This window comes from Narcine bancroftii, chromosome 9 (genome assembly GCF_036971445.1).
Source record: "Narcine bancroftii isolate sNarBan1 chromosome 9, sNarBan1.hap1, whole genome shotgun sequence".
Taxonomy (NCBI): domain Eukaryota; kingdom Metazoa; phylum Chordata; class Chondrichthyes; order Torpediniformes; family Narcinidae; genus Narcine; species Narcine bancroftii.
Window position 1 is genome coordinate 94,116,136 of NC_091477.1, and position 18,409 is coordinate 94,134,544.

The 18,409-nt window shown below is 40.0% G+C and overlaps 1 protein-coding gene across 3 annotated transcripts in view; it reads right to left on the reverse strand.

Moving 5' to 3' along the window:
- Positions 1-7,387: 7,387 nt before the first annotated feature.
- Positions 7,388-18,409, reverse strand: part of tiparp (TCDD-inducible poly(ADP-ribose) polymerase) — a 28,428-nt gene continuing 17,406 nt past the window's right edge. For 2 of the 3 annotated variants that reach the window (XM_069896885.1, XM_069896887.1), the window contains exons 3-6: positions 16,341-16,506; positions 15,620-15,807; positions 10,738-11,016; positions 7,388-8,194 (exon numbers count right to left, since the gene is read on the reverse strand). In XM_069896885.1, coding sequence (XP_069752986.1) covers positions 7,747-8,194; positions 10,738-11,016; positions 15,620-15,807; positions 16,341-16,506 — 1,081 coding nt within the window. In that variant the 3' untranslated portion in view covers positions 7,388-7,746. The remainder of the gene's footprint in view (positions 8,195-10,737; positions 11,017-15,619; positions 15,808-16,340; positions 16,507-18,409) is intronic. The other variant, XM_069896886.1, reaches the window with a different exon arrangement.

Below are 18,409 nucleotides of genomic sequence, written 5' to 3' on the forward strand. Positions count from 1 at the left end.
GGTGAAGAGAATATAGCTAGGGTGGGTTGAGTCTTTTAATAATTTGGCTGCATTTCCAAACCAGCAAAAGTTATAGGTGGCGGTAGGAGAGAGATGATGCCTGAGCCACGTTCACAATCTGTAGTTTCTTGTGGCCTTGAGTGCAGCAGTTCCCATACCATGCAGTAATGCACCCTTTTAATGATATCCCTGTAAAAGTTGGTTATGTTCCAAATTTCCCCAGGCTTCTAAGAAAGTAGAGGCATTGATGCCCTTTCTTGGCTATTGCATCAATATGGGTGGACAAGGACAAATCATTGCTGATGTTTACCCCTAGGAACTTTAAGCTGTTTACTATCTCCACTTCATCAGCGTTAAATTGGACCAGGGTGTGAGCTCCGCACCTCTTCCAGAAATCTATAACTAGTTCTTTGATCTGGTTGATAATGAGACTGTTTGTAGTAAATCATGAAAATCTGTAGACACCCTGGTTGAAGTAAAAACACAAAATGCTGGAGAAACCCAGGGAGTGTTTGTTGTCCTGGCATGAAGCCACTGGTCCCTTTATCTTTCTTCTGTTCTCCAACTCATCATCTGCCTCAACAGTGGTGTCATCAAAATTTAATCAGTCATGCAAAGGAGGAATAGGAAAGCATTGATGAGAAGCCATCATTTAATGCAATACTCATAGCCACTAGCTCAAATCTTGACCACCTATCCTACAAGGCAGAACACAAACTGGTTTTCCGCATGGTGATCATTTGGCACACATGGCCTGCAGCCAGAGCTGGTACAAGGACAATGCAAATATTAATTTGTAAGGCAGTAAGGTTACACACGGACTCTCCTGGAGAAGGCTCATGTGAAAGCTTCAGTGAGAGACTGCAGAAGAACAACCAAATAGATGAGGGACCTGGATGAAGAAGTAGAGGGCTGTGTCAATAAGCTTGCAGATGATATGAATGTTGGAGGTCTTGTGGATAGTGTAGCAGGTTGTCAAAGGCTACAACAGTAGGATGCAGAGTTGTGTGGAAAAATGGAAGATGGACTTCAATCCGGATAAGTGTGAGGTAATGAATTTTGGTAGGTCAAACGAAGGCAGAGTACAAGGTTAATGTTAGGGTACTTAACAGTATAGAGCAGTGGTTTTCAAGCTTTTTCTTTCCACTCACATACCACCTTGATTAATCCCTATGCCATAGATGCTCTGTAAGGGATTACTTAAGGTGGAACGAGTGGAAATAAAATGTTTGAAAAATCACTGTTTTATTCATATCTAATTGACTTGTTACGTGCACGGTTTCATAACTCCAAAGTGACAAGTTTTCTCAAGCAAAATATTTCAGTCATGATTGGGTCTAGAGCAATGGTTCTCAACCTTTTTCTTTACCCCACTCACATACCAAAGTAATCCCTTACTAATCACAGAACAGCTATGGCGTAAGATTACTTAAAGTGGTATGTGAGTGGAAAGAAAAAGTTTCAAAATCACTGGTGTAGAGAAAAAAAGGGACCTTGGGGTTCAAATTCATAGATATCTCAAGGTTTCCACGCAAATTAATAGGATAGTTAAAAAGGTCTATGGAATGCTGGATTTCATTAATCAGGGGAACTGTGTTCAGGAATCATGAGGAGATGTTGTAGCTTTATAAATCTCTGATGAGATCACACTTAGAATATTGTGTTCAGCTTGGTCACCTCATTACAGGAAAGGTGTGGAAGCTATAGAGAGGTTGCAGAGGTGATTTACCAGGATGGTATCTGGATTGTATAATATGCCTGACGAGGTTAGCAGAGTCAGGGTTTTTCTCTTCGAAGGATGAGAGGAGACTTAATAGATCTACAAGATTATAAGAGGCATAGATAAGGTAGACAGTCAGCACCTTTTTCCTAGGGCAGCAAACACCAGAGGACATCGGTACAAAGTGAAGAGAAGTAAGTTTAGGGGAGACATTAGGGGTAAGTTCTTTTTAAAAAAGAGTTGCAGGTGCCTGAATGCATTACCAGGAGTGGTGGTGGAGGCTGCAACAAGAGAGCCATACAAGAGATCCAGGCACATGGATGAAAGTGAAATAGAGAGTTATGAGGTCACCGGGGGTGGGGGTGATTTTTTTTGGTAAGTATATACAAGTCAGTACAACATTGTGAGCTGAAGGGCCTGTACTGAACTGTACTGTTCTATGTTCAAATGCTTGGTGAATTGGGAAGACAAGAGTCCAAAGCCAAGAAGCATTGAGGAATTAGGCACTAATTTGTACGTAATAGGGACCCAAATTTTTCTTTGGCTTGGCTTTGCAGATGAAGATTTATGGAGGGGTAATGTCCACGTCAGCTGCAGGCTCATTTGTGGCTGACAAGTCCGATGCGGGACAGGCAGACACGGTTGCAGCGGTTGCAAGGGAAAATTGGTTGGTTGAGGTTGGATGTTGAATTTTTCCTCCTTTGTCTGACAGTGAGGTGGGCTCTGCGGTCTTCTTCAAAGGAGGTTGCTGCCCGCCGAACTGTGAGGCACCAAGATGCACGGTTTGAGGTGATATCAGCCCACTGGCGATGGTCAATGTGGCAGGCACCAAGAGCTTTCTTTAGGCAGTCCTTGTACCTCTTCTTTGGTGCACCTCTGTCTCGGTGGCCAGTGGAGAGCTCGCCATATAACACGATCTTGGGAAGGCGATGGTCCTCCATTCTGGAGACGTGACCTACCCAGTGCAGTTTGATCTTCAGCAGCGTGGATTCGATGCTGTCGGCCTCTGCCATCTCGAGTACTTCGATGTTGGAGATGAAGTTGCTCCAATGAATGTTGAGGATGGAGCGGAGACAACGTTGGTGGAAGCGTTCTAGGAACTGTAGGTGATGCCGGTAAAGGACCCATGATTCGAAGCCGAACAGGAGTGTTGGTATGACAACGGCTCTGTATATGTTAATCTTTGTGAGGTTTTTCAGTTGGTTGTTCCATATGAAAATAACCAAACACACACCCCTGACTAGAAAGAATGTCCAACATCCAGGTTAGAACTTGAATTACAGTCAAAGCAGAAGCCAATTAAGGTCTGAGAGCTGCAACTTTAGCTTATCCAGCAGCATGAGTGCTGTGGATGTAACAGTACACCAGAAAACTGTTTAACTGATGATCACTTGGATTATTGAGGAACAATTGCCTTGTCATCCAGCTTCTTACATTCTCTTACTGAAGCCTATCAGTCACCCTAATGCTGTCACTCAAAACTACAGAACCATGTAAACAGCTATCCCTTCAAGTCTGACCTTATTGAGATTGTCTTCCATGGTCATTGCTGCTCTCCTCCTTAAAAGTCAGAAGCATTACCACAGCCATACTGCCATCACTTGACCATCACTGCATAGGGGGTATGGTTGCCAGATTTGGCTCCATTAATGCCAAATGGCTGAAATTTGGCACTTTCTTGAATCTGTTGGCACCAAAAAGTGCAGATTGGCAGGTTTTTGGTTTTAGCAGATTTTCAGGCTTTTTGGTACTGTTGGTGCTTTTTACAACTTTTTAATTTTATCTGGCAACCCTGCATAGAGGCAGTAGGATCCTACAAAGGTAATGCAGTGAGGTGATTTATGATTTGCATGATTTAACATAGAAATAGGAATTTGAAATTTTTCTTTTGGTGTTTATCTTCAGTGTGGCCAAATGGGTGATCTGATGGTCAATGACAGAGCAAAGGCAAATTGGGAGCTGTTGAAATGGGACTTGCCATTGTAGTTACACTTGTCAAGGCAATTTGGGGAATTTAGGCTGACTCCTCACGTCTTCCTTTCTCCTTAATCTCCTGGTTCTCAGCTGCTTACTTTACTTGGTGTGAAGAGAGGTGTTCCATCAAGATGAGAGGGCTATGAACCAAATTAATCAGTTACCAACATCAACTAATCACCTTTATTCCAAAATTAGTATCCTACTGATTTGGTGCATTGCATTAGCTTCCAATGAATTTATCATGAATTTTGACATCCAGAGGTCACCAGAAATGATCCACTCAAAGTGCAAATTCAGTATACTAATGAATTGTCTACTGAATTCATTGACCAACATGATTTTCACTCTGTATAACCTGCTTACCATTTCCCAATACCTCTCCCTTAAATTACCATGGTGATTCAATTCCAGCTGGCACAATGGACAGCAAAGAGTAAAAGTATCCAGAATCCTGACAGCCATTACATCTGCATGACTATAATCGCACACCTAACAAATAAGTTGCAGTCGATGACAACATGCACAATTGAGTCCCTAGGACTTTAGCAAGGCTGTATATAAGTCTTGTGTATATAATCTTGTCACTTTCTAGCCTCCGACAAGGGGAAATACAGCATGTGATAGAACAATGCCAAATTGTGAGATGCTGAATGAATTCTTGAAAAAATTAAGTCCATAGTAGTTTGCTGTCATGGTAATCTTGGTAACTATTATCATCTGGAAAACCTGCACCTATAGCAGGCTGACTGTAAATTCAGAATAGGGCACCTTGTACAATTCTTTGGCCAGGTCCAGTCAATTAGTTAGGACTATAAAACCTACCTTGCTCTTTGTAGTCATGCCTGCAGCAAGTGCAGATTTCCCAACGAATAACACTAATGTATGGAAATCCCATACATTGTATATTTAGAGATACATCGTGGTAACAAGCCATTCCAGTCTTCGAGTCCATGTCACCCAAATACACCAATTAACCTACAAACCCCACGCATTTTGGAGGGCGGGAGGAAACCCAAGCAGACATGAGGAGGATGTATAAACTCCTTACAGACAGCACTGGATTCAAACCCTGGTTGCTGGTGCTGTGATAGTGCTAGACTAACCATACCATCTCTATGGTTCATAGGAGAACTGCTCCATGAAAACTGTGGATGAAAATTACCTCCTTAAATAGGCCCTTTCTTCTCTTTCCATCAGCAGCTTGTTTTCTCTTATCCATGGTATGTTGCAAAGGTAACATCTGGTAAATATTACCTTGCCTGGGAAAAACTGATCTGTTGAGAATCCTTGGTCACCAAGATGGCACCTGCACTACTACCCCTTAAAAATATGTGAACTTAAAAATTTCAAATAACTTTAGAAATAAAAGGACAAATTACTTATAGAATCGGCAACAGAAGCATTTAGTAAACAACCTAGAAAAAATTAAAGAATTCTTTAAATACCATTGGTGTAAGGTCATTCCTGCTGCTGAACAGATGATGCAAGGGATGTATGTAAAATATTGAAGCAAAAATAGCTGCCCTGACATCAAATCAGTGCTGAGCTGGCTAACACTATAATTTTCATGTTCTTCATACACCAGCAATAACACACCTCTTTAATGTTCCACCTAAACAGTGTCTGACTTGAGTCATGCATGTGTGTTTTTAGAGTTTGATTATCATGAAACAAGCTAAAAAATTCCATGAAGCTCTGAACCTTGAAGACCAGTGTGAAAAAAGTACGCTAGCAATTTTATGGTCTATCATTATCTCATTTAATTTACCGACCCCTCCCCACCCCCCCAACTCCCATCACCACCTCCTGTCCAGCACTGCGCAACCCCCACTCCCTCCAGAAACCCTTTGTTTTGTGTGAATCTGAAATCAGCGCAATTACTTAACGTACCGGGATTATTATTATTCTATTATCCAAAAAATTCTGAATTCCAAAAAGTGTCTGATCCAAAGGGTTTTGGATAACAGGTTATTTACCTGTACTAAGCACAATTTCAAAACCCATACTTTCCAAAAGGAATATGATTAAGTTTTAATGCTTAATACACTTTGATCATGTGAGCCTTGATTTTTTTTCCAAGGTTACTGAAGGGATTTGCTACACATTACTAGAACTCAAAACTACTTGAACTCGGTACCACAAAAAGAAAACAACTATTTGAGTCCAATTTTCTGAACTATTGCTGGTATGTCTCAGGTACACCTTGATTTCATCCATTTCCTCTGTTCACAGACAATGATTCTAGGATAGTACATGTAGAGTGCTGGCATGCTTGGCCAGATCACATTTTGTTTTATTATTTTAAAAGTAGCAGCAACTTGATGGCATTTTGTCTTCCAAAAGTCAGCATCTTTATGATGTGAAATAATTATAAGACAACAAAGTTAGAAACAGACAAATTCTTTCAAAACGTGTCTGTTGATGGATTAGCATTTTTGCTTGAGATTTGGTAGCACACCATTTCTAGTAGTCAATATCTTTCAGGTTTACTGATTTGCATCTCTATTTACAGTTCCTTCCATGCAGCAATCCAATAATATTTTTTGAGTCTGATAGGCTTGTGCTTCAAGTACTCTAACAAGCTTTCCTTTGGATCTGGTCACAAAGTAACATGGATGCATTAAGATGAAGGATGGTCTCACCAAGACATTGATGAGACTAAACGTTTTGTGCACCAAGCTGTAGAAAAGATATCAAAATGGTGGAAAAGTGCAGAAAAGATTCACAAAAATGTCACAGAGACAGGTAGGTTTGAATTATGAGGAGAACCTACATCCTTTCTCCCTGGAGGGTCCAAGAATGATTTACAAAATCAGAGGAAAAGTAAATGAATAGTCACAGATTTATCCCCAGAGTAGGGTAATCTAAAATAGAGGGCATAGTGAGGGGGGTAAGATTTAGGTCCTTTCTGAAGGACACCTTCTCTCAGGGGGTGGTGGGGATATGAACCACAAAAAGTGATAGAAGTGGAAACAATTGTGATGTTCAAAAGAAAAGTTTAAAGGAATTTGGGCTAACTGCAGGCAAATAGGACTGTAGGATTAGTCAGTGTGTACAAAATAGTCAAAAGGGCCTGTTTCCATGCTATAGAACTCGAAGGACAATCAAGTTCCCTCTGTCAGGTCAAGTGATTCTTAGTTGCAGTTTCTTGCCATTCATTTTAAAGTGGGAATTCACTGCAAGATAACAATGAAATGTTGCACAATCTTCTCATCATTCTTCTACCACATACAGCCAAAGAAGATTCTGGAAGATTAAGAATATGGAACAATTGGTGATATTCAATATGGAATCTTTCATTTAAACTGTTGGTTCTTTGTGATTATCAAATAAAGTAGAATATAACTGATGTATACACTTCCCTTTCTAGCTTGTAGTAATGCATCGCCATTTTTTATACGTTGGTTTCAGTTCTTTGAGGGAGGAGTAATTGGACCAAGAAAGTTATCAAAGGAGGCACCAAAAAAAGTGACACTGAGATCAAGAACTACCCATAATTTATAGCACTGAGAAAGCATCAAATGGGCCTTTCTCACGGTAAGGGCTTCCTCTCCTGTGGCCAGATGACATGACTGCTGTGGGTAGACCTTATCTCCAGCAAGTAAGGTAAGCATAATGCCTTGCCTTTTCCTCCGTCTCTGGCAGATCTACATTTTAATGAAATCATTATCAACAGCTCAACATAAAACCTTGGTTTGAAAAGTGCTCAACATTTAATTTCCATACTTCAGCTTCTGAAAATTAAAAAATAAAGTACTGTACTCCAGTCAAGTATACACTTTTCGCAAATACTTCAGAATTAATTAAAAATGGGCAACATTTTTTTTCTATATAAATACACATATTCACAAAGAGGCACATAAACATTTGAACAATGTTCAAGGCAATGTACTTATTTATACTTGTCAGGGTACTGCTACTGCAGTAGTCTCACAGCAGCTGGCCATTTAAGCAAGTCATTTAGTTTATCAGCAAATTCTGTTTGCATACATCTCAGTCTATCATATGTAGGTTTGATCATGGTAGCATCTCTAGTCCTTGCGTATTCATCACACAGTAACTGTACTTCCAACTTCTTCATATTGAATGATGAAGTAAGGGAAGCTCTGATCATCATTAAAGATCACAAAAATCTGAGGTTCCAACCAGTTATCCACACATGAATCATACAAATCACTGGAAGGGTCAGCAGGAGTTTGTGGCGGAGGTCTCCGCATAGTGGGTTTTCCCAATGTGTACTTCCCAATAAGTACTTTTGCTAAGAACATATAATGAACACCTTCTTGCGACTTCTTTGAAAAGTTGTGAGAGTAGCTTGCCTTTTTTGCAAAATAAGTGCCTTGTCCAAACATGGTAGCATGTTTTCCACACACCCTGGGATCAAAATTATGTTTACAAATTGCATCCACTGCATCCTGGGAGGTTCCATGAAATAGATGCCTTTCATTTAGGATCTTGTCCATTTCAGACATCTTTCGTGACATATATTCCTTTTTCCTGGTGGATTACAAAAATAGGAAAAAGCTTATTAATCCATGCAGCAAACTTTATTTTTGCATTTACTTTATGGGCAATATTAGTTACAATAGGTGGATTTAACTGGACCACTGTACAATTTCTAATCCCTTCCATTTTAATCCTCCAGCTGTAAAATCCAAAATGCCATTATTATTTTTAATATTCTCCATACTTGTCTGACATTTTGGTGTCATTGGCCTAGCCTTTATAGATCACTTAGATATGTAGCTCTGAACAATTTAAAATCTACTCTGATCAATCCAATGCAAAATGTATTACTTTTTTCTACAAACTTCAGTTTTCTAGAGATCACCTTTTTTAAAAAAATTCAAATTCAGACATACAGCATGGTAACAGGCCCTTTCAACCCACGAGCCACTGCCACCCAATTGACCTATAACCGCAGTACGTTTTGAATTGTGGAAGAAACCCAAGCAGACATGGGGAGAACCTACAAACTCCTTATAGACAGTGCCAGATCGGAACCCTGATTGCTGGCACTGTAACAGTTCTAACCCCTTATATCCCTAGGATAACACCTGTTGAGTGCACCACATTTTTCCATTTATGTCAAGAGTCGACATCAGAAATTTAGGTATGGTTTATGATTCACAATTGGCTTTACAAGTAATGATACCAGGGTTTGAAAGCAACTTGTTTCAAAGTCAAGCATGTAAGAATATTCTACTGTTTCTAAATAGATTTTTACATTGGATGAGCACAATCTGGATAGGATTTGACCTAGTACATGACATGGCTAATCCCATGGCCACTCTAATCATCTGCAGTCTGGAGGCTCTTATGGTCCTACTACCATTGTTGCTCGATGAAGTAGATTGTGGGTGGAAAATAGACTATAGGTAGTACCCATAATGGCGGCACCTAATCCTGGCAGCAGCCCCATTGGGTTGCAGACTCCGGGGTGCAGCAGACCAGCGCAGGGCACCAGAAAAACGGGAATAACACCCCCTTCCCCCCCACTGAGAATGAGAATTATGGGAGACAACCATACAGGATGGTGACATGACAGCGGACTAGTGAGGGATTAACCTATGGAGGCAGGTCAGTGACCATGACAGCAGACCAACAAGGGGCTCAGCGACTGAGGGACCCACACAGGCGAATTACGATCGGGGGACCTGCAAGGGCTGCAGGCTGCTGGAGACGGGTTCATGGAAACCAGGTATTAGGTCGGGATTTGACAGCATGCTGAGGGCAAGGATTTCCAAAGGGGCTTGGGCGCTGAAGGCTTACTGATCACGTCGGAGGTTTGGATCTGGAGCACAGATTGCTGATGAAGTCTGTGCGGCTGCAGAGGCTGTGGGAGCACTGGAGGCAAATCCACGGACACTCAGCAACTCTGAGGGGACTTTCCTTTACTTCTCTTTCTCCTACTGTTAAGGGTGCTGGGCTCCTGGCGACTTTGTTTGCCCTCTGGCAGACATAAGTTAGTACATCATGCACGTAACATTTTTAATGCATTATTACGTGACGATAAAAAGGAAACTGACCTCAACCATAGCCTACCCTGCTGGCCTTCTTACAATATCAAAATTGCAGTTAACAACGATGAATGAAACACAAACATGCAGTGGAATAAAGATAAAGAAGAAAAACCAAATTATTTAAATAAAGGTAAGCTCTAAATTTGCCAGCCACAACTGGCAAAAATTTGAGGAACTAGATGTGAAATGGCAAACCATGGGCAGAGTGTAAAAATCAGATATTTAACTTTCAGTACATTCCCATGTTTTGTGTTGTAGTGAACGTATGGAAGCCAGATTAGTTTGAAGCGTGCATTGCAGTGAGCTAGCACTACTGCTGGATCACCAGCAATGTGTTCTAGCACATTGTGCACACTTACCAGCATTGCAGATAGTTTAATTTTCATTGATTACATTGGATGTCCGATACATTTTGTTGAATTTTTACCCAAATGTACAATATCACTTTTAGGCAGAATTTAGAAAGTACATTTTTCTATGTGATACCTCAGCAAAAATATTCTCCAACTCTCCAAAATGACATTCATCTGTATTTTATACTGCAAGTCAAACTTTAGGCTGTCACACTGTTAACAAACAGCAAATACTGCAGTTTACAGTAAATATTGCATTAAAAAGAATGAATGTGCTGAGTCACTTGACTAACTACAGTTTAGAAACTGTAAAGATAACTCAAAATGATCAGTGCAGTTCACAAAAGTGCTGGAGAAACTCAGCAGGGCCCACAACATCCTTAGAAAATAAAGGCAATCAAAGTTTCAAGCTTTCTCCAGGAGGGCCAAAAATCAGACAGGCGCCAGAATAAAAACTTGGGGTGGAGAATGAACACAAGCTAACAGGCAAGAGATGGATACAGATGGGAAGGTAGAAGAGAAAGAAGAACAGTTTCTCCAACATTTTTGTGTTCTGCACTGGACCCAGCATCTACAATTATTCTTTGTTTAACCCAAAATTCTCATTGAAAAGTTAGGAAGCCATAATTATCCAGAGATTTAGGATAACAATTCAATCTCTTACCTTTTGTACTTCTCCCAAAGATATGGGTTTTGAACTCTTAGAATATTCAAAATTCTAAATTTAGTTTCTGGTACTGTTTTATGGAAAAGATTATACACAGTCCTGTAGCTTTTGTCTTCGATGGAAACTGGCACTTGAATGAAATCCTCTAATAATTCCATTGAAATCCATGTTTCAGGGTAGACTTTTGAAGGCGGAGTCATGGCAGGAAAGTCATTATGTGGAAAAATTGATCCCTCTGGTAACTTTGCAATAGAGCTTGTTGTGCCACCCAAAGTTCTACAATAAAAAAAGACAAAAAAGCATGAGCACAGGCTTTACTCAACTCTTGGGTAGCACTTTTCAGGGTCCCTGAACACCTTATATTCGGACAAGTGGGCCCAATTCACTTCCAGTCTGTGGACCGCCTTAGCCCTCACCCTGGGGATTCAACTGCACCACACCATGGCATATCACGCACAGGTCAATAGGTTGATGGAGAGGTTCCACAGATACCTTAAGGCAGCCTTAATAGCATGGCTTACCAGACCTAACTGGGCTGACGAACTCCCCTGGATCCTGTTAGACATCTGCACCGCACCCAAAAAGGACCTCGAGGCATCCTCTGCCGAGTTAGTTTATGGCACACCCCTGGTTATACCAGGAAATTTCATGATGGCCCCTGAGGACTTAGGGGAACTCCTGGCAACCATATTGTCCTGACAATGTGAACCCCTAGGCACCCTGGCCCCCACTAAACCTAGAACCCACGGCCAACTCTGCACTTACATCCAAAAGAACTGTAAATATCTGTTTGTTTGGTACGGTGCTCACTAGCCACCTCTGCGGCAGCCTTACGAAGGGCCATACTGTGTCATTAGACACGACTCCACCTGTGTTTTGGACATTGGCAGGAGGGAAGCACTTTCATACTCAAATGGTCGAAAGCAGCCTACTTGGATTTTGACCAGCCCATCACTCACCTGACCCTACAGCGCAGGGGGTTGGCCTCCTAAAAATAGTTCCCCAATGCTGAAACGCCTGTTTCCACTGGCAGGGCAGTGAAACTGGCCAATCACTGCTGGCGGATCGCAGGGGGCCCTATCGGGGCCTGGGCATCCGAGGTAGCCGGCCCGCTCAAGCCATGCCCTGGTGGTGATGCAACTGAGCTGATTATAAAAGGCAGAGACGCCATTGAATAAACTTAGTGTCAAATACACTCTACTGGTGTGCGTATCTTTCTTTTCCTGTGGATTCGAGCTACAGCCTTGGAGCTATAACCGAGAGCAATAACCTAGCTGTAACTGTGGTGCCCTTGCTACAACTTCACTTATGTTTGTGCTATTGACCAGCACTTCAGAGGAATGGTTTTGAGACTACATACAGTAGAACTCTGATTATCCAAAATGGTCGGGACTGGGCCCATTTCTGATAAACAGTGTTTTTTTCTAAGAACCGGAAAAAAAATTTCAAGACGGCCCAGTGGCAACAGCAAATCACCTATAACAGTGTTTATACAGCAACAAATAACAAGGTAAGGGTTTTAAAGCATTAAAATAAAGTTTAATTCTCACCCAAAAACAAAATGCTGGCCACTGTCAATCACCGACATTTCCCTACGAAGGCTTTGTTTGTGCTGGAAGCCTGAGGGTCCTGCTCCTGCCTGGAAGCTTGAGGTCCACTGCTGCCGCCACTGCTGGGAGCCCGAGGTCCCCGGTCAGTTTGGCGCCAAACAAATTTTGGATAAGTGAGGATTTTAGATATCCTTGTTTATCCAAAATTGTTTAAAAAATCTTCTTTCTGAAATTGACCCAGAGCCATTAAAAAGATTTTGGATTTCTGAGAATCTGATTTTGGATAACACTACCCTTCTTAGGCAGATTTTTATCCCAGTTATCTTGATTCATTCAAACCAAGAACCAAATAATGAGAGTAGAATTATTTATTTCACATTCCATACAGCCTCTACATTTACATGTTGGTTATATTGAGGTGAGTAACATCATCATGGCTGCCTGTACCTTGCTGTAATATCTTATGATATGTAAACTATAATATCTGTGCTAATCTTGCAGCAAATATAACTTAAGGGATTCATTATGCTAAATTCCATTGCATAGCACCTGAAACTTGGAGAACTGTTTATTTTTCTACCCCAAGTTGAAATCCTCTATTTTGTAATCTTTCGACTCATGCTACAACCCCAAGCAAAATCAAATGAAGAGGGATAATTCCTCCACAAAAATAATTATTCTGTAGAAGTAGGGCCCTCACAAGGCAAGCAGCAGTGAGCAGAAAAAACTCATTACTCGTCGGCATGTATTCTAGAACAGACTGTGCTAAAACTTTGGCTGGTTTAAAAGTTTTTCTATAATTTGATATTCCTGGAGCTCAGGTTCACTGCTGCACAGGATAGGAGGCCATACAGCTACGGAGGTCTCAGAGGCACAGGAAAGAGATGAAGTGACTGTGATGGGCCCCTTCTCTTTCTTGTATAAATAGCACTTCTTTTTGTGCCTTTACAAGGTAAGAAAAGGTTTTGTCTACACGAACAATAAATAGAATCTGAATCTTGATCACAAATAAAGAATAGATTGATCACTCTTTTTATGATCTCAGCAACCCCAGTGTTTCACAGCTGGTAAATTACTTTTGAAGTAGTCACTATTTGTCATCTAGGAAACATAGCAAATTTGCCTACAACACAACCCCTTAAATCGCAATGTGACGATTATCAAATTATCTGCTTCATCGCAGTATTGGCCAAAAAGTGGCATCTCCTAGCCATGGATCTCTTATGTGCACCTGACTGGGGCAGACAAAGCCTCAATTCAACATCAACAGCACATTGAAAATGTACAACACTAAAAAGTCAACCTAGATACAGGCACCTAGATATTCTGAACACAACTTTGACTCAAAGGCAAGTTACACACTGACCCAAAGAAGCAACACCTAGCGCCAGCTTATTTGTTCTCCCCTACACACTCAGTCCTTACAAACAAACACCATGATTAACCATATAGTTTTGGCACATCAGATTACCCATTACATGGAATTCCATACATTGCCATTTCAGAATGGTATTTAGACCAGTATAACTTGTTGGCTTACATCTTTGTATGGTTTCATTTTAGCAGTTCTCAAACCTTTGAAGAGCGGTCAAAAAGTGGGAAATCCCACACACTAATCTAAAACCACCAGATTGTTTTTAGACAAAAAAACACAACACCATAATGGAATAGAAGAAGCAGAAAGCAAAGGAGAACATCTGTTTCAGGGCTACCAGATCTACAAGTTGCTTCTCATATCAAGAAAGATGAACAATACTTATTCTTGTGGAACTTTCAATTCAGGAAGCATGCTTACCTGCTAAATATATAGGATATAACAACATTCCACAAGAAATCAGTGCAGGAGTAGGCCATTTGAATCTGCTCTGCCACTCATGAAGACCATGGGCAGCCTTCATTTCCCTGCACTACCTCTATATACTTTCATTTTTTAATATAGAAATCTATTAATCTCTGTTTGCATTTGAATCAATGACAGCCTCCACAGCCCTCCATATAGAGAATTCCAAAGATATACCTTGATTTGTGTGTTCAAGTTTTTTTTGTCATCTCACTCTAAATACCCCACCCCATATTCTCAGTCAGTATCCACCCAAATTGGGCCGAAATGGCCTGTTACCGTGCAGTTTATCTAAATTTTAAAAAAAATCTCAACTAGAGGAAATATCCACGCTGCATCCACCTCATCAAACACCCCCAAAAAATTGTGATTTGCCAGTTGTTTGGCACATATCTCTCTGAAAAGTCTGCTCCCCAGGTCTCTTAAATCTTTTCCCAGCTCACCTTAAACCTATGCCCTCTAGTTCTTAATTCTGCTACCCAATCTTGGATAAAAAATAAACCTACTTGCATTATCTATGCCCCTCATGATTTATTAAACCTCAATAATTACACCCCCTCAGCTTCTGATGCTCCAGGGAGGAAAGTCCCAGCCTATCTAGCCTCTTCTCATAATTTAAGTCTGCCAGCCCCAGTAATGTTCTTGTGAATCTTTCCTTCACTCTTTCCAGCTTAATGATAGTTTTCCAACAGCTGTCTGACCAAAACTGTGGACTATATTCCAAGACTGGTCTCCTCAACATCTTATTTAGTAGTAACATGATGTCCTGTTCCAGTACTCAGTGACCTGACCTATGATGGTAAGTGTACCTAATGTCTTCTTCACATTCATGGAATTATGCTACTGTATTCTCAAGTCTCTATGTTCGTCAACATTTCCCAGCCCCTACCATTCACCATACGAGTCTTGCCTCGTTTAACCTACTAAAGTGCATCACTTCGCAATTACCTGAATTAAATTCTACCTGCTGTTCCTTGGCTCACTTTCCCAGTTCATCTAGACCAGAGGTGGGCAACCATTTTTAAAAACTCATATTCCACCTTATGTATTCCTTATCCCATAAGAGCTCATATTAGTAAGGGATTGCTTATGGTGGTATGTGAGTGGAAAGAAAAACGTTTGAAAGCCACCATTTTAATTGTACCTAATTGATTTATTATTTGCATAACTTCAAAGGAAATGGGGCAATGACAATTTTTCTCAAGTAAAATATTTCAGTAATAATTGGGTCTCGAGTAGTGGTTCTCAACCTTCCTTTCCCATTCACATACCACCTTAAGCAATCCCTTATCAATCAGAGCATCTAAGGCATAGATACTTAAAGTGGAATGTAAGTTTTTACAAAAAGATACCCACCCCTGATCTTGACCCTTCAGTATTTTAGGTTTCAAAATATTGCCAGCATTCTATTTAATGCTGTGCAAGATTAATTCATTTGTATTTATTTCTATAAAAACTATCCAAATGAACACTCAATTGTTCAACTTACTGTAAACAGGGGATCAGCAAGACAGGAGACCGAAATAAGGGTCGTCGGGTGATTCGTCGCCGAGTGCCAAAGACAGCATTCTGCTGAAAGCCCTCCAGTAGATTGAGAATGTATCTATTTTGCTGCATTACAAAACAAATCTCACTCATACCTCGAGATGAAGCTTCTTCAATGCATTGAACAACTGCCTAGACATGACAAAACAATACACTTTTAATGTTAAGGAAAAATGTTGTTACCTTTAAGTAACAAATCATTGACCTGCTACACAGCATTTCATTTTCACAATTACATCAAGTTTTACAACAAAAAAAACCATGTATTGGCAAGTCCTGATCACCTCCTTTGGGGACACCTGAATCACATTTTAATCTTTTTCAGATATTAACTATGAAAGTTTGCATCTTCGCCTACTTTCCAGATTGGTTCATTGAAATTGCCATTGGTTTATAGTTACTTAATTCATTCAATAGATTCAATTATTAATATTGTGTTGAAACAGTTTTTTTTAAACAACATACTGTTGCTCTTCCAAACAATACTAGTCTTTTGGAACAATTTAGTTTCCTACATGGGGGCAAAATGTAAAGAAGAATTTGCCACAATCTAAACATTTCTATTTTTTTTTGAATAATGCAAAACTTTCAATTTTGAGGGATTTTTCAATTTAATGACATCTACATTTCACTGATCAGCTAGCATCACACACATTTAATCTTACCTCTGAATATTCTCTCCAGCCAAAATGTTCCCTGCAATAGTACTTCCAAACAGTGCGAAATTGTGAGCCAGAATTTGCTACAGAAGCAGTGGACAATCTCCTCACTTGGTTGAATTCTGCATCATAAACTACCATTAAATTAAAATCCAGTGAGAAAATACGCCCCCTAAGAAAACAAGAAAATACAAATTACTATTGTGACAGAGTATATAGGTATGTTTTTGGGAGATAAATTGGAAAAGGTAGTAGGTCACATACAAACACTTTAAAACAAATCTTATTTGAAATACTGGAGCTCTGCCCCATGTAAGAGGGTCATGTTTTGCAAGCAGAGAGAGTCAAACAGGCTTTCTCTCAGAGAGAGAGAGAGAGAGAGAGAGAGAGAAAGAGAGAGATCACTTATACAGTGTTACAGCCAGCAGCAGAAGTAGCTGAAGTAGCTGGGACTGGAACAGGACAAGCTGGCAAGCCCATTTGAAAGACAGCCTGTTCAAAGCCCTTGTTGTTCATGCAAGAGGAGAGGACTGGCTGTCTAATGTTTCACTTGGAATAAGAAACAAAAAGGAACTCTGTGATGACCTGAAAGAATGAGGTTATCATCTGGAGAACCCTGAACGGGCAAGTTTCGTCTGCAAGTGGCTGATGGAAGTACACCAGTCATGGATGTCCTGCAACAACAAATCTCTCTCTGAAAACCAACAAGAATCTTCCTGAGCGGTAACCATTTACCTTTGAAGCACCAAAGCCTGGTGAACTTTATAAATGTTAAATTCTGTGCACAGTATAAGAATTGCCTGCAACCAGTGAACTTGAAGAAATGAGAAGTGAAATTGGACTGTGAACCAAAGAACTTTTCTGAACTTACACACACATTACATACATGTGTGCTTAGAATTAGAAAGGGGTTAAGTTAGGTTAAGTAAGTCAATAGAGATAAGTTAAAATTTGATTCTATTTTCATGTTTAAGGATAATTAAAAGTAACTTTTGTTTAAGTAACCATTTGTCTTGGTGAATATCTATTGCTGCTGGGTTTGGGGGACCTCTGGGCTCGTAACACTATCTTCAAAGCAGGATTAAATAAGAACTCAACAAAATTTACCAAAACAATTTTTCTCTTTACAGTGTTCCTCACATAACAGTTGCACAAGAGAAACCCAAGAACAAAAGTTATTTTCTTTTCTCAAATTAGGATGATTCTAGCAATGAATACATTCTTGCATATACAGAAGATCAAGACCATCTTAATTATGAGCCAACAGGCCAAATGAAATTGTCTCACAAGTAGATTAAAACAATGAAATTGAACTTCCTTCTGGCAGAGAACTGCAGATGCCGACTTTCAGTATGAGTGCTTTGACAACCACACAGGCATATTTGAACAGTTACCAGTAAATCATACCTTTGATATTTTCAATTTAATTATAAATAGTATCACATGTGAGATGAAGGGTGGGCAGTTGTTGGAACAAGCAAGCCATTTTATTTTAGTACATGGTACTTTTAAGCAGCAACTTGCGAAACTCACATCTGTAATGCAAATGTTTAATAGATAATCCAATTCTGCCACTAGCAATTATAGGTGAAAACACTATGTGAGAATATTAGTAACATCTTTTGATCTTTAAAAATCCTATCTTAATTCACCTTGGTTTCAGAAACATGAAACTGAAAAGGCAAACTTTATTAAACAAAGATGAAATAAGAATTAGTAAAATTCTGTTCTTAAACTGGCATTTCATTGGTAAATACTAATTCCTATGATTTTACAGCTGGTGCTATGGAGGAAATCTCTTGGGGTGAAGCTTATTTTCACAGATGGTGCAAAATGACTAACACATTCTTTGTAATCATCACAGATGCATTTCACACTCCGTGGATTGCAGCACAATTCTTGTGCATGCAAAGTTTTTTTTTATGAAGTACATTTTTTACAGAAAGTGCAGCGACTCCACTTGCGCAACTCACAGACAGCTGGTTTTGGTTCAGATTGCTGCTGGTAATCTGCCTGTGAATGGAGAATGCACACTTCCCACCTCCAATACATTTCTAATTTTAGTACCCACAATC